The 16,945-nt window shown below is 42.9% G+C and overlaps 1 protein-coding gene across 4 annotated transcripts in view; it reads left to right on the forward strand.

Moving 5' to 3' along the window:
- TMTC1 (transmembrane O-mannosyltransferase targeting cadherins 1) overlaps nt 1–16,945 on the forward strand; it is a 264,581-nt gene that overhangs the window by 218,811 nt on the left and 28,825 nt on the right. For all 4 annotated transcript variants that reach the window (XM_032646464.1, XM_032646467.1, XM_032646465.1 and 1 more), the window contains one exon: nt 13,116–13,224. In XM_032646464.1, coding sequence (XP_032502355.1) covers nt 13,116–13,224 — 109 coding nt within the window. The remainder of the gene's footprint in view (nt 1–13,115; nt 13,225–16,945) is intronic.

Below are 16,945 nucleotides of genomic sequence, written 5' to 3' on the forward strand. Positions count from 1 at the left end.
CTGTAGCATGATTTTTTTGAGTCTTATGCATGTTGTTGCATGTTACATGTTTTTTTTTAACTGACGAGTAGTATTTCATTGTGTAAATATGCTGTAATTTGTTTATCCATTTTCCTGTGGGTAGATACTTGGTTTGTTTATAGGTTTGTATGTTTAGTATTCTGGGATAAATACCTAGGAATAGAATTGTGGGTAGATGTATCTTTAATGTTTTAAAAACCTGCCAAATAAACAGTTCTCCAAAGTAACTGTACCGCTTTTCACTCCATCAACACTGGTGAGAGATCCACTTGCTTAGCATCCTCACTAACATCTGGTGCCGTCAGTCTCTTTTATTTTAGCCATTAGTCATTAGTGTAAAATCCACATGTGTTCTTGATTCTCTTTCTCTACCTTTCCCTGTCCATTATCATGGGCATTCTCTTAGGTCTTCAGATTCTTCCCATTGCACAAACTTCCACATGCCCCACATTCCCCTGGGGAACGTCTCCGTTCAGCTACTCCCTCAAGTGGTTCTCCTCACTCCTTCCTTTCTCTGATCAAATTGGTGAGAAGAACAGTTGGCACTTGGTGCTTCTCCTTCCCCCAACCTGTTCATGCAGCCTCTGGTGGAGCTGCTCTCTAAACAGCAGCTGTGAATTCCAAAGGTTCTCTGGGCTCTCACTCCCCATGATTTCTCTGAAGTGAAGAATATGATCCTGTTGACCTCCCACTGTTTTTGAAGCTCTTTATTTCATTTTTGGATTATAACACATTGTTTCTTTTCCATTTCCAATATCTACTCTTCTTCCTCCCTCCCTCTAAGTGTCATTGATTCTCCATCACATACACACATACAGTCCAAACGTATGAACATTCAGGACTTCTCGTAATCCTGCCACTTTTTTCCTTATTTTCTGCTGCTCCCCACACTGTATAAACCCAGACACCCAGCCAAACTGACCCCTGGTCACTGTTTGAGAAATAGAAACATGCAAGCTACATTTGAGAGAATATTACAGAGGTTTTAAAGTAACAGCTCTTCTAGTTCACCCAAAATATTGTTTCATTTGCATTTCATCATCTTATATTCCATGTCTGTACAAAACTGAATTATCTAGGGAATGATGAGAACGTTTACCTACTTCCTCAAGATTTGGGAGTTATTTGTATCTAAACAGATTGCTAATTATTAAAATATTTTTGTAAGTAACTCTCCCGCAGCAAAACTCTTCTCAGTCACGCTGTGTTTACCAATGATTTGAGCGTGAGTGAGTTGTTTTAAATCCATAGTGTGGTTTGCAAGGAAGAAGGAAGGGTCCCTTTTCTCAATCCTTGCTTTTGCTGTGATGGCTGCAATAAACACTCCTGAGGCCAGAAGACAGTTCTGCACAGGAAGTACTGTCAGGGAGAGCAAGCTTTAATTATACGCTCTTGAAGGCATTGGAAGGTCATCATTTTCTTTCCTTGCATAAATATTTCTGACAGAGGATAATTAAACAGACCAGACTGCTTTGTCAAGTATAGGAGTTTTCAGTGGTCTTTCCTGTCCCGAAAATCATTTTCCCACCCCTTTAACTCTCATAATCTTCCCTGGCCTCATTTGCAATCTAGTGCCCTTAAGCTCCTGTGCTGGGGAATGACTTGGAACAACTCTTGACTCATAGCTTAAAGAAGGTACAAATCAGTTAAAAGAATACTAGAAATGCAGGTATTCACTGGAAATTTCTTCTTGCGTACATTGTCTTACTTTAGAGAACCGGGCATATCAACTTTTTATCACAAACCCAGTAGGAGATCAACTTTGCCCTGACACAGAGACTAAATTCAGAATGTAAGTTGTTAGAGAGCCTCAAAAAAATCTAAAAATGCTCTGTGTAGACCAGGAGGAGAAATACCAAGGACAGAAAGAGAAATATACATGTTGTCTGTGTCCACTCTGACTCCGCTTGCCTGTGGCCTGCGGGGGTCTGTCCCAGGAAGCACCTTGGGGAGGTGAAGGAAGCTTTAAGCCTTCCTCCCTTCTTGCTGACACCTTACTAATTCTGCCAACCTCCCTCCGTCGTACAGGGCCCACCCTGGTGCTTTCCTGTGGTGCCACCACTGCAGGGCTGACTGCCCTCAACCTTTCTGCCACCTCTCCTCCTCCAAGTGAAAAGGACAGTAACACTTGAATGACAAATTACAAAGCACCTCCTCACGTCTCATGAACCTGCCCACTGAGTGTTTGTGGAGGGCAGGCACCTTCACTCCCCTGTTACAGCTCCGGGGACAGTGAGGGAGGTCATGTGACCCGAGCTGTGAAGTGGGACCTCTAGAGCCAGCCATTCGGTTACATCATGCGGCCGCGCTGACTGTCTCCCCATGCTGTCCTCAGGAATAGGAGTCGTGGAGCTTGGTGAGTTTGGATCTCAGCTCTACCACATAGCAGTGTGTGACCTTGGGAGAACAACTGGATCTTGCAATGGCTCCAATCACTCACTTATAAAGTAAAAATAGTACTAGTAACCAGGTCCTCCATGAGTCCTAAACAGGAGAATGCGTGTAAGTACTTAACGTAGTTCCTAGCCCCCAATACAGATGAAATAAGCCTTAGTTATTATTAATTATTACTAGTCCAGGGGTATAATTCCTCACTTCAATTTGAAGCTCATCTTCTTAGTCTAAAGTTAATAATACATCAGAAGGAGGTAACACATTTTCTATTCCTGTTGTTGAACAGTTTCAGGCAATATTCAACCTCCTTGAGACTCAGTTTCCTTCTCTTCAAAATAAGAGATGGGACCAGTTGATTCTGTAAAGCTGTCTAGCTGCAGGAATCTATGGTTTTAACCATGACTCCAAGTTTCTAATCTCTTTACTGAAATGTAAATGGAAGATCAGAAAGGAATTTGGAAGTCCCTTTCCTTTGCAGAGGCAATACTACCTTGGAGCAGCATCCTGCCTTTGCTGAGAAATCAGTGAGGCTTCAGGTAGAAAATCCAGGTGAGACTCCAGCTGGAGAGGGGAAGGAGCCCAGGGAGCTGCCAGGGACTGCATCGTCCCACACGCATGATGCTCTGCTAAGCACGATGCCCTTGCGCATCTATCCCACAATTACAGGAGCCTGGAGAGATTAATGTGCACCTTTCACAGATTCGGCCACTGAGGCTCATGGAGGTGGAACATCTAACCCAAGTCATACAGCTGGTGAGGGCAGAGCTGGAATTTAGACAGCAACCCGCCTGAGCCAAAGCCAGGGACGTGCATTCCACTGCATCATCAAAATGACTCTTTATCTACGGGATTGGTGAATCCTGGCTAAACCAGGCTAGTCTCAGCTGCCTTCTCTTCCAGGTCCCAACCTGGGGACACGGTTTCTACGCTTTCCTTCAAATCACGGAAGAGCTTGGCATAAATATTTTGTGTGCTTTGAAAAGATGCTGGCTTGGGACTCGTCCCCCCACCCCTCCCAGCCCACCTCCATGCACACGTGGTGCAGGAGCAAGGCCATCGGGGGGCAGGCGTTCTGCTGCCGGGGTCCAGGGCAGGGACCTCACCGAGCAGATGAAGACCTCAAGTGCCAAAGGAGTAAGGGAGGAGGGGACTCAGGAGGAAACTTTCCTCAGGACCTACTCCGTGCCGGCCCCTGTGTGAGGTCTTTGTGTGAGCTCTGTCTCCGTGCCTGCAGCTGTGTGACGAGACAGCGTCAGAACTGTCCATCGTTCCCTTCCTCAGCTTTCAGCTGGGGAGAGAGGTGTTAAAGGCCAGGCACACCACACAGGGCGGGGCGGGCACCCGACTGCCTCCCATTGTTCTCGGGTGAGTGACCTGACTCGTCCTGCAAACCCACTGAGAGGGGGAGGGCGGATTGCAGGGGATATACTCATAATTCTAACTATAGTGAGTGTGGCTTTGCAGTCTTCACCACCACATAACATGAACCTGTCCTCCAGACAGTTCTCCTATGTGGCTTCCATAATGAATCAAGCAGAAACACTAGGGCAAGGGCCTGTAAACTAGGTTTCCATTGCATCGCCCAGTAAACTAGAACATAAAAGAGGCTACTCAGGGTAGGATCCAATTTTCTTCTTTTCCTTCTACTAGGAAAGACAGTAGAGCCGCAGAAAAACATGTGCTTTGAAAAGATAGCCTTAGTCAGACATTCATAATTTGATTTTCACAATTCAGTTTTTTCAGAGGAGCTGGTAGAGTCTATCAGCACCCCCTTCCCCACCCAAAATCAAAGTCTTTTCCCTTTGTGAGAGACATCATTTCTGAATCCAACAACAACAAAACACCCCAACAAAGGAATGGTAATTAAGAGACTGCCCGGCATTCCAAGTTCACACTGTGGTTAATAGGAAATTTTACTACTGCCAAGGGGATTGCCAAATCCATTTATTTCTGTTATTGCATTTCCCAGATTCTCCCAAAATGTCAATACTCTTTCAAAGCAAGCATCTGCTTTCAGTTTAAATGAATGTGTCATGAGATTGTACACAGGAATCCAAAAAGTTTTCTAAATTGACAAACTTAACAGGTCCTTAATTACTAAAAGAAAATGTGCTGAATTTTCTAAAAATTGCTTTTAGAAAATTTGCTTTTTCTAACTATCTGTCACTGAGACCGAGCCAGGAAAGTGAGATGAGGCAAATGTTGTTACTTAACACACGAGAAAAACAGCCCCACTGCTGTATAACCAAAGGGAAAATTCCCTGGGAAACTACAAATGCTGAATGCCGAAATTTGCATATTATGAACAAGATCTAATTTCTACTTAATGCTTCTCTTATGAATTCAATGAGGAAGATGTTATTGGTCCCAGGGACCCCTTCTCAGGAAGTTTAGCCTTTTGGAAATTCCTGGGGGAGACTTAAGGGAGCGGAGTTTTGCTTGCAGAATATTAGGAGATTTTTACTTCTGTTGATGCCTATATGGCTAACACCGGCACTAAGACTTGGATGCACAAAAGCGGGCATTCACCACAGAGCTTCTACGAGAGAGAAAACTGCCTCTTCCAATTGCAGCGTCACCCTCCAGGCACCTCCACTGCAGCTTCTCCACATCACCTGGCGTCCAGAAGTATCGCCCATCTGGGCAAATCAACCAGCCACTGTGACCCTTCTCTTTGGCTCCAATTGTTCCAGAAAGTCTTCTTTCTCCTTTTACCTTTCCTCATCCTGTTACATTTTAGCCTTATATCAAGGAACAACTGATCAGGCAGACCCCACATAGTAACCAGGGCAGAGTTTCTAAAGCAGAGGCTGAAGACCACCCTCACCAGAATCACCTGAGGTGCTTTTTAAGAATAATGATTCCTTGGCCCTACCTCAGACCTACTGAATCTTATGAAGCCTGGAATCCTACATTTTATCAAACACTGAATGATTCTTAAGCACTAAAATTTGAGAACAGTTGATCTAAGGAAAAAGTGAAGATAGAATATTTTAGGTCATGGAGGATTGTCAATCATTGGCTGGTGACTTTCTTTGGCAGATGAAGACATTCAGGATGCAGAGAGGCAATAAATATTTCCTAACCCAGGAGCACTTCACTCCTCCCTGCTTCTCCCACCTACCCAGGGATCTCTAATAGTTCCATCAGTGTCTGCTGAATCCTTCACAGAAGCTCAGACAGACCTCAGTGTCCTGAGTGTGACATGAGTTTCCAGAGGATCTCAGAGTGTTCCTTTCTGTGACTCCAGACAAAAGGTGTGCCCGTGCCTAATTGGACGGGGGATGTACTGAGGCTTCATTTTGTCAATTTATTCACCTGTTATGAGCTACGTACTTCAAGCTTTTTCTCTGGAATTCAGAAAAACAACCTGTGGACTTGGTTACCTGTATCACATGCTTGGTGAATTCAGAGGAAGATGTTATTTTCATATTTTCCCCCTTTTGAATTGACTTGTCAATTCAGTCTAAATGGCTAACAGAGTATTCCTATATAGAGGGGGCTTACATTGATAATGGGCTTTGGATTTCACTAAACTGCCTGTTATAGAGCCAAAAGAATGCATTAGGGAGTTTTAATACTGTCTAATGCTGGCCCAGGGGTGATCTGTACTGTCAGAATACAAAGGTAATTCCCATTATTAAGAATTTTGTAAAGTCTATTTGAAATTTTCTGCCTCTATTGTTATTCCTTTTTACATGGAAATAACTGCTTAAAACTTTCTTTTCTAAGAAGCTTTCCTGGCGTGGCTGAAAAAGAAGTTCAGAATTGCTCCTAATTCTTTCTTGCTTAAATATTCACCTTTAGCCATCACCCCTGCAAAATGAAGACCTACTCCTTTGTGTGGCTCTAATAGCAGCTGAGTGGATTCTGAACTATCAGTCTGCCGTTTAGGCCTCCTCAGCTTGACATTTGCCTTAGAATGAGGTTTTTAGGGGTTTTGACTCTGCTTATTACTGGGTTATTTTACATTTAGTGCAGTGCTATTCAGTTGTGTATTTTTTTTTTTTTTTTTTGCGGTACGTGGGCCTCTCACTGTTGTGGCCTCTCCCGTTGCGGAGCACAGGCTCCTGACGCGCTGGCTCAGTGGCCGTGGCTCACGGGCGCAGCCGCTCCGCGGCATGTGGGATCCTCCTGGACCGGGGCACGAACCCGCGTCCCCTGCATCGGCAGGCGGACTCTCAACCACTGCGCCACCAGGGGAGCCCTCAGTTGTGTATTTAATGATGATTTTTACACCCAAAATCCATTATGGTATAAGACCAGACACAGGAAAAATCACTCTAACATCTAACTTAAATTTCTCATGAATAATTTGAAATGTGAAAGTACTGATATATTACTTTAGAAGGAATTTCAAAAACACCACATTTTTAAAAGTGTGTGTGTGAGGGGGAGGTGACTTCCCTGGTGGCGCAGTGGTTAAGAATCTGCCTGCCGATGCAGGGGAAACAGGTTCGAGCCCTGGTTCGGGAAGATCCCACATACCGCAGAGCAGCTAAGCCCGTGCACCACACTACTGAGCCCACGCTCTAGAGCCCGCGAGCCGCAACTACTGGAGCCCACGCTCCGCAGCAAGAGCAGCCCGCATAAGCCCGCGCACCGCAATGAAGAGTAGCCCCCGCTCGCGGCAACTAGAGGAACCCCGCGCACAGCAACGAAGACCCAACGCAGCCAAAAAAAAACACAAATTAATTAATTAATTAAAAATAAATAAATAAAAGTGGTGGGGGGAATATAGGTTTTAATTGATGATTTTAGAAACATTAAATGAGCTACTAAAAGCCAAAATATATAATACCTACTGTGTGCCAGAGACGCAGGGCGGACAATTTGCCTAAGGGAGCACAGTTAGGAAATAGTAGAGATGGAGTCATAACCCAGTCATTCTGGCTTTTGAATCTGTGCTTTTAGCTACCCTTCACAGTTAAGCTAGAGAAGCTGCTTAACAGTGCCTGCTAAATAAGAAGTGCTCAATAAATGGAAGCTATACTTGTAATTTTCTTATGAGTCTAAGGCATGGGATGCTTCTCTTTTTCTAGGCTCACTTCTACAATATTGAAAAAGCTGTAGAAACAGAAATATAAAATAGATAAATATATCATTCTCCTCTGTTATTTAAAAAGAAAGCTTATTTAAGCAGATTTACGAAGACCTAGGAATAAAGAAAATATTAAAACCATGGTTTTTAAAAAATAATTTAGCGATTATTGAATTTCTATTTGTGCAGATCACTGTACTAGTCTCTGGGATAAAAGAAGTAAGATTAATAAGATATGGGTCCTGCCTATGAAAGAGCTTACAACTTAGTAATGGTCACAGACAGAGCACATGACATTTAACAGAGTGGATGCAGAAAGGCCAATCATGGCCTGGTGATGGAACACGTGAAAGTTGAAGTTCCATATTCGAATCCTAGTGGTATAGTAGCTGTGTGGTCAGGGCAAATCGTGTGAGCTCTTCAAATCTCAGGTTTTTATTTTTGTTGGGGTGGTAGTTGCTAGTATTGTTTTCTAAATCTTTATAATGGAGATAATTTTGCATAATTCATAATGCTTAATGGGAATTAAATAATGCAAAGGAATCACTTAACTCTGTCTTTAGCAGAGAGTAAATGTTCAGCAGACAACTACTGTGAAACCTGAAGCTTTAAAAACCTACCTGTGTGGCGCCCTCACTGATAGACTCCCACCCCCCCGCTGAAGGCACTGGGGCAGCCCTTCAGGTGCTGTGCCAGGGCCTTGCAGAAGCCCAGTGGGCTCAAGCCCAGTTACTGCTCAGAATGTTGAGCTAAAGAACAAAGGACAGCTGCCCCCTTGGAGGCCAGAACAAGGCTTTTGATAGCGATTCCCCTATCTTTTCTTCTTAATGGAGGCTCAAAAAGAAAATCAAAATTTAAGAAAGGTAGCATCTATATGGTTTTTGATTGTGTTGCATGGTTAGGAGCTCTGATAAGGGGATCATCAGAGCTATTAAAAGGCCCAACCTCAGAACACTAAGGCCTTTACAAAAGCACCTCAAGTGATTTTAAACCTACAGTGAGGGCAGAGAAGCAGTGGAGTAGTGATCTCTTAGGTTCTGTAGAATAGATACCAAAGGCCACTCAATCTGGCTGGACCAGTACCTACTCGTCCACACCACTGGGTATATTTGGAACATTGGTCAGGACCATACTATAGAGGGTTTTAAACTAAGAGTCTATCTGCAAGCAGTAGGGCATTAATGAAGATTTTTATATAAGGGAATGTGTTGAGAGCAGTGCTCTAGAAAAAGAATGTATCTTTTAGTTGTCTGTAAATAGAAGGAGGAGAAAGAGGGAACTAGAAACAGGGTGTGAACTAAGCTGTTAGCAAGCACCACTCAGTAAGATGCACTCTAGGCTGCAATAATCCAATATAATTGTAGGAATATTGCCCTTGTTTCTGAATATGGGATAATTAGCAAAGAAACATGGGCCATAATGCAGATATGAAAGGATGCTATTGAAGAAACAGGTTGCAGTGAAGTTCAATTCTCATGTGGTAATTCCGTTACTATACGGCCAAGGAAGGTTCTATTTAGGTGATTATTTGCTGTAAGTTACTGTGTCAAAATCACACCAATTTCATAAACTTCGACCAAAGGGTGAGCAAAAGAGAAACCACAGAAGAAATATATCTTCCCTGCTATTCCTCTTCCTTTCAGAAACATAAACAACAAAAATAAATTTACCACTTATTCATTTCTTGGGCTTTCTTAAAAAAACATTTAAAAATATCTGTCAACTTGGCATGTGCCTGACCCCTGTTGGGCTCTAATGACTTTCAAAGGCTCCCAGGGAAAAGCAGAGTCATCCAAGAGTGCAGAGCTAAGAGGAAAAAATCTCATCTGCCCCAGTTTTTGCATCTCGTAATACTTACATACCATGTGAAATTACATGATGAGATGTTTTTTGAAAGTATATCAGTCAGGGACTTACCTGGTGGCACAGTAGTTAAGAATCCACCTGCCAATACAGGGGACACGGGTTCCAGCCCTGGTCCGGGAATATCCCACATGCCGCGGAGCAGCTAAGCCCGTGCACCACAGCTACTGAGGCTGCGCTCTAGAGCCTACAAGCCACAACTAATGAGCCCGTGTGCCTACAGCTACTGAAGCCCGCACACCTAGAGCCCATGCACCGCACCAAAGAGTAGCCCCTGCTCGCCGCAATTAGAGAAAGCCCGCACACAGCAATGAAGACCCAACACAGCCAGAAATAAATAAATTAATTTTTTTAAAAAAGTATATCAAGTCAGTCCCTCAAGAGATTAATAGAGGTACAGTTTTTCATAAAGAATTCGAGTTCCCTGTACATAACTTTGATGCTGACTTTTCCAATATGTCACATGAACGTGAATGGACAACCCCAAGTATTTAGATTCACTCACTGTAGTAAGTGGTAATTAACCTCACTGAGTTTATATATGAAAGATTAAGCTGTCATTCTAACTGATGTGAGCCATAACAAATGAAAATCATTAACTCTTTGCTATCAAATTGTTGTGGCTTTTTCTCTGCTGATTTTAAAGAATATCCAAGCTAAATTATGTCCTGAGGGGCTTAATTTTCAGACTTAGTTTCCTAAATCTATATCTTCCTTTGGATTTTGGGAAAATTTCCAAACTAATGTTAATAAAGATTTACGAAATCCTTGGAGGAAGACTTCTTCTAACCATGAAACCAATAGTTAAATTACCAGGATTAAAAGTAAGTTTTCATAAAAATAGAACTACCATATGACCCGGCAATCCCACTACTGGGCATATACCATGAGAAAACCATAATTCAAAAAGAGACATGTACCACAATGTACATTGCAGCACTATTTACAATAGCCAGGTCATGGAAGCAACCTAACAGGTAAATGGATAAAGAAGATGTGGCACATATATACCATGGAATATTACTCAGCCATAAAAAGAAAGGAAATTGAGTTATTTGTAGTGAGGTGGATGGACCTAGAGTCTGTCATACAGAGTGAAGTAAGTCAGAACGAGAAAAACAAATACTAACAAATACTATATATATATGCTAACACATATATATGGAATCTAAAAAAAAAAAAAAGGTTCTGATGAACCTAGGGGCAGGACAGGAATAAAGACGCAGATCTAGAGAATGGACTTGAGGACATGGGGAGGGGGAAGGGTAAGCTGGGACGAAGTGAGAGAGTGGCATTGACATATATACACTACCAAATGTAAAATAGATAGCTAGTGGGAAGCAGCAGCATAGCACAGGGAGATCAGCTCAGTGCTTTGTGACGACCTAGAGGGGTGGGATAGGGAGGGTGGGAGGGAGGCACAAGACAGAGGGGATATGGGGATATATGTATATGTATAGATGATTCACTTTGTTATACAGCAGAAACTAGCACAACATTGTAAAGCAATTACAAGATGTTAAAAAAAAAAGTTTTCATTTAAAAACATGTGCCCATGAAAGAATTACTTCAAGGTATATTTTAGAAACCCAAGCATATGTAAACATAGTGGTCTTCCATAGTCTTACAGACACTCTGAATGTTTGTCAACTAAATGAATGGATTGACAAGAAAGCAGCGCTGAGAGAGCTATAATGCCAGTTTCTTATAACTGCACAACTTTAAAGCCACATCCCAAAGATGAGCCACTTAATGACACAAGTGTTACACCTTGATATCAAGGGCAGGACTATGCATCGAGAGGAGCCAGAGTTTGAGTTAGTTAGACCCCATTAAGGAGAGGATAGTGTGGACAGCCACCTCCCCTGGGAAATAGCTAACGCAATGACAAATGTTTTCATGTTTGCTACATTGAATAGTGTATTGAATGCAAGAGAGACATTGGATGCAATGCCTCTGCTGGAAACATGACCTTTTTTTCAAGGTCTGTGATAGGAGACTGCCTTCTACGTAAAATCGTCTTGTAACATGTTGCTTCTAGTACTTGGAACTCAAACGCATGGAGTCAATACTAGTTTTCCCCTATAGATCTTCATCCTGTAGAGCCTGAAGCCCTACATAGGGGTTCTATATAGCAGGAGCTACTCTCAGCTGCCTTTGATAATTCAGGGAGCCGCGCTATTAAAATCTCAGTGTGAGTACAAATTACCTGAGAATCTTTCTAACATTCAGGGTCTGATTCTTTAGGTCCAGATGGGGCCTGAGACTCTGTACTGCTAACCAGCTCCTAGGTGATGTTGATGATTACTGGCCCATGGTTCACACTTCGGGCATCAAGCTCATAGGAGGTGGATTTCTAAGTAGTTAGAATAAGCCAGTATAGTGTGATGGAAGAGCACCAGATCTTGAGTCAGAACACTAGTTATGGAAATATGATGAGTCACTTGACTTTTCTGAATCCAAATTTTTCTCATTAGAAAAATGAGTATAATAGGACAGTAATACCTGCTGCCTGGGATTGCTGTGGGAATTAAATTAATGATGTTATGTGAAAATTGACCAGAGCATTTGGTACATATTCATTGTTGAATAAATGATTGTTGACCCTACGTAGTAAAAACATAAGCACACAGTTCAGTATTGGTAACTCATAAAGTTGGGGGACCCTGAGGCTGTGTGCCCTCCGTAGTTCCAGTGGTTCTATTCTTCATTCCACCTCTTTTGTCAATTACAATGTCTAGCATTTAGCAAGTGGTCAGTGTATGTGGAATTGTATTGATGGCAAAGTTGATCACTGCCAGCGTACATTTTTGGCTTCAGGGATACTGATATCAGGCTAATGACACAGTGTTTCCCCATGACACTAACAGGAAAGAGAACTTTCGCCCAAAATAGTGGTAACAACTTTGAAGCCTTGAGTTCTCTTTAAATAAAAAATGTAATCACTGGGGGCTTCCCTGGTGGCGCAGTGGTTGAGAGTCTGCCTGCCGATGCAGGGGACACGGGTTCGGGCCCTGGTCCGGGAAGATCCCACATGCCGCGGAGTGGCTGGGCCCATGAGCCATGGCCACTGAGCCTGCACGTCCAGAGCCTGTGCTCCGCAACGGGAGGGGCCACGACAGTGTGAGAGGCCCACATACCGCAGGAAAAAAAAAAAATGTAATCACTGGAAGAAGACTAAAATGAAGATCATCAGCCCGATTTTTAATAAAAATATGAGGATAAAAGAGCTGATCATTCTTTGCCAGCCAGTAGTCACAGTATCTTCTAACTTCACAAATTATGTGTAAAAGGTATCTCTCTTGATAGAAAAGCAAAGATGAACGTGGGAAGTTTGGCTGGCTTGTTGCTGATAGGTGGCTCAGACCCCATTAGGAGCCAGCCTGCAGAGGTGCAGTTAGTACTGCAGGGGTTCAAACCATCCTCCACATGGTTGAAAACTGGCTCCCATGCCACCCAGGTCATGTGCCCAAAATTGCTCCTGTGAAGGTCAAACTTTCTGCTTAATAAACTTGTACATTTTTAAATAAAACTCTCAAGAGCACACAGCGAGAAATGGAAGGTAGAGAAATCAGTGAATAACCTGCAGTGTCATTTATATCTTAACATCTCTTTCCATTGAGAATTCAGAGACAGAAACTTATTAGCACCCGGAGGAAGTCTAATGTAATTCATTTGCAGTAAAATCAGAGTGAATCCGTTAATCTTTGCTAAAAGAAATGAGATTTTCAAGTCTAATCAGAGGGTTTAAAGTTTTATTAAAAGGTGTTCTTTTTTACTCTCTTATAACGTATAGGTCTCAGGAGAAAAAGGAAGAGGCTATCATCTTACTGAAAGATTCCATTAAATATGGTCCCGAGTTTGCAGATGCATATTCAAGCTTAGCTTCATTACTGGCTGAGCAGGTAATTGTTACCATTTAGTTTCACATAATATTTTTAAATGTTTCTGTTGAATATATAAATTAATATTACACAGATTTTTATATGTATCATTTAACTTGTAAGCTCATATTAGACAACTGATCTCTATGTCAGTTTTCTTCTTGATAGAAATTACAAACCTAGTTTTCTCACTCCAGTATTCTTTGTGTATGTAGGTGGCCTCTAGACAAAGATGGTCCATTATATAGGCCCTTGCTATATTCTCCATCACTTTGGGACAAAATCTAACAAGAACAATACATGGTATTTTCTGGTTTTATTACTACTCACTTATATTTTTCTGGGGAATTGCTAATGGTCTAAGATCTCTGAACTCATTCTGGAACCAATTACCAATAATCTTATAGATCCTATGTCTTATAACTGTTAGAAGATCACAGAGTCTTGTAGGACAGGCTCCTAAGAGAGAACATTTCTCACGGCGTAAAGCAGAGGGGTATTTTGATTCCCCCTCATTCTTCTCACTATGTCTAAACCATTTGTTTTGGTGTCCTGGATGCATGCCCCCTGCTGTGGGGAAAACAAATATAACTTGTCTTCTCTAAATTGACGATATAGTTTCGTTGACACACGTAAGTGCCCACAATAGAAGGTAGATTCTGCTATGCACACAATTGCCAGATTGTTTTTAAAATTAAACTTAGCACCTTTGAAAGATGCCCTGCAGCATTGGCTTAAATATAATGAATGATTTGATGCTGCATGTCAGGTACAGAGGGGTGCAATTTGCGTTTCCAAAACTTTGGAGGTTTCACCAGGAAACAAAATTAGGACACTCATGAATATTTAAGTGTCAGAAATGATAAGTCTAGTTGTCTTGCTCTAATATTCTCCATATAGTGTAGGTGGGCTTTAGACAGAAGCCTGTGTCTGTAGTGGATGATTTTTTTTTTTTTTTTTTTTGCGGTACGCGGGCCTCTCACTGCTGTGGCCTCTCCCGTTGTGGAGCACAGGCTCCGGACGCGCAGGCTCAGAGGCCATGGCTCACAGGCCCAGCCGCTCCGCGGCATGTGGGATCTTCCCGGACCAGGGCCCGAACCCGTGTCCCCTGCATCGGCAGGCGGACTCTAAACCACCGCGCCACCAGGGATGCCCTGTAGTGGATGATTTTAATACCTGTTTTAGCACAATGTTTAAGCTGAAGTGATGATCGCCGTGTTCTGTGGTATACATGGCAGTCCTCAGCTGCCTTTGGCTTGTGTTGAAGCAGACACAGTGGGAGTTTCCCGAAGAAAAGATTGATTCCATCATTATTCTCTTTTCTCACCTCATCCCGGCTCCTTCATTTTCATAGGAAGACCCTCCCTGCCTCTGCCTGGTTGGGTGTCTTGCAGCTACTCAGACAAGCCGCACACAAGGTTAGGGCCTTTGCACTAACTGTGCCGTTTGCCTGCAACACTGTTCTGCCAGACGTCAGAGTTCCTTCCTCGCCTCATGCTGGTTTCTGCCCACATAGTTCCGTATCAGGGGGCTGTCCGTGATTACCCTTTCAGAATAACTCCCTCACTGCCCCACATGTTTCTCCGTCTCCTGGCCCTGGCTGACTTCTCTCCAGAGCATTTATCACCGTCTAACATACATCTATTTGCCTGTGATCTTTCTCCCACCACTAGAATATTTCCGTGAGCCAGTCTCCATGAGAATGGCTGTCTCTTTTACTCAAGGCTCTCCCCCCATGTCTGTCACTTTGTATGCAAGCAGTAAATACTGAGTGAATAAATGAATGGATATGAACTGAAGACCATGTAGCTCCTGCAATCCAGTACGTGATCTAGATTTTACTCGTATTTGAAGTAGGGCTGGGCATGTGGGCCACCATGCTGTTTCATAACGGAACCGCGCCTCACGTCGTGCCCTTGTCCTTCGCTGAGGGACAGTGTGAGGACAGCCAGGTGAAACTACTCCTTCTAACTGCAGGGTTGGGGCGGGGTTGAGGCCAACACCTGTTACATGGTTCACTGGCTTCTGAATGAGGACTCGAGGGAGAAATTTCTGTCATGTCTCAGTATTAGGAACGGCCAGCCTTCTCCTGAATTACACGTTTTTTGCTTTATTTTTAATCTAATGCATGAAGGATCTTACAAATGCTAAAAAAATCAATTCTAGTTTTGTCCCCCTTGGGCCCACCTCCGACTAACCGCCACCTGGATGGGATAGGCTGCTTTTCTGTGTGCACTGCTTGTACTCGGTTTATCATTTTTCTTAATAATTTATTTTATTCAATTTGTGCTCTATATTTTTGAAAGCTGCCTCCGTTTCTCTGTAAGTGAATAAATAAAGCATTGCATTGAGTTCCCAGTCATATATTTTTTCACAACTTGGCGGGACAGATAGTGAACACTGAAGCACTCTTCTTGATGCAAATTACCCTGAAAATAAATGACAAAGTCACTCACCTAATACCAGTGACGACACGGTGTGTTGTTTTGGGGGAGCTCTTTACAGACATTCACACAGTTCCATCTTCCTATAGTGCCGTCTTTTCTTTCTCTCCTTCTAAATCATCCTCATATTTCAAGATTCAGTTCAACTTTCACGTCCTCCGCCAACACTCATCCACCTCCCCATCGCATGGGAGTTGTTAGATTTTCCTCGGAGCTCCTGTGACATCTTTGGGAACATGCATCAACTCACAAACCAATCATATATTTTTATTTCTTTTTTTTTTTTTTTTTTTTTTTTTTTTTTTTTTTTATGCGTTACGCGGGCCTCTCACTGTTGTGGCCTCTCCCGTTGCGGAGGACAGGCTCCGGACGCGCAGGCTCAGCGGCCATGGCTCACGGGCCCAGCCGCTCCGCGGCATGTGGGATCCTCCCAGACCGGGGCACGAACCCGTGTCCCCTGCATCGGCAGGCGGACTCTCAACCACTGCGCCACCAGGGAAGCCCTATTTTTATTTCTTGAATTAACATCTGAACTATAGTTTGAACAGTTTGTCAGGTTTATTTTTCCTCACAAGGCTGCAAGTTTTATAAGAAAAGTCTTGTCTTCCTTGTATGCCTGTTCCTTCTCTAGGGCTCAGGGTACTTCACTGCATAAAGCAGGCGGGTATTCATACAGCATCTCTGGACTTAATGCACTTTGGAGGTCAGTTCCCCTGTGCTGTGCTTTTAGGAGCATTTGACAGTGAACAGGGCGGCAGCCTGATTGTAGACCCCACTTCATAGTACAGACTATGTACAGACCCCACTTCCTTGCCTGTACAGACTCTGGTGAGGAGTGCTTTACCTCTCTGAGCCTCAGTTTCCAAATCTGAAAATTGATAGCTATATGGATCTAACATTTTAAGAGTGTCTAAAACTATCCCTGTAACACCAAGTGCTAATGAATATTTTCATGAATAACTTAAGGCTCCACTTTAATTAGTGCTATGGTTTCTATACAAATAAAGCATTAACATGTTAATATTGTGAAAAGCAATTTGTGTTAGTAAATACTGTATCCAAAAGTTTCAAGTTGTATTCCTTTTCTAAATTGACGAACTCCAAATTCATGAAAAGTTACTTTTTTTTGTTTGTTTAATTTATTTATTTATTTATTTTTGACTACTTTGAGTCTTCATTGCTGAGCACAGGCCTTTCACTAGTTGCAGCACCCAGGCTTCTCGTGGTGGTGGCTTCTCTTGTTGCAGAGCACAGGCTCTAGTCGCGTGGGCTTCAGTAGTTATGGCACGCAGCCTCAG

Source organism: Phocoena sinus, chromosome 10 (genome assembly GCF_008692025.1).
Source record: "Phocoena sinus isolate mPhoSin1 chromosome 10, mPhoSin1.pri, whole genome shotgun sequence".
Lineage (NCBI taxonomy): Eukaryota > Metazoa > Chordata > Mammalia > Artiodactyla > Phocoenidae > Phocoena > Phocoena sinus.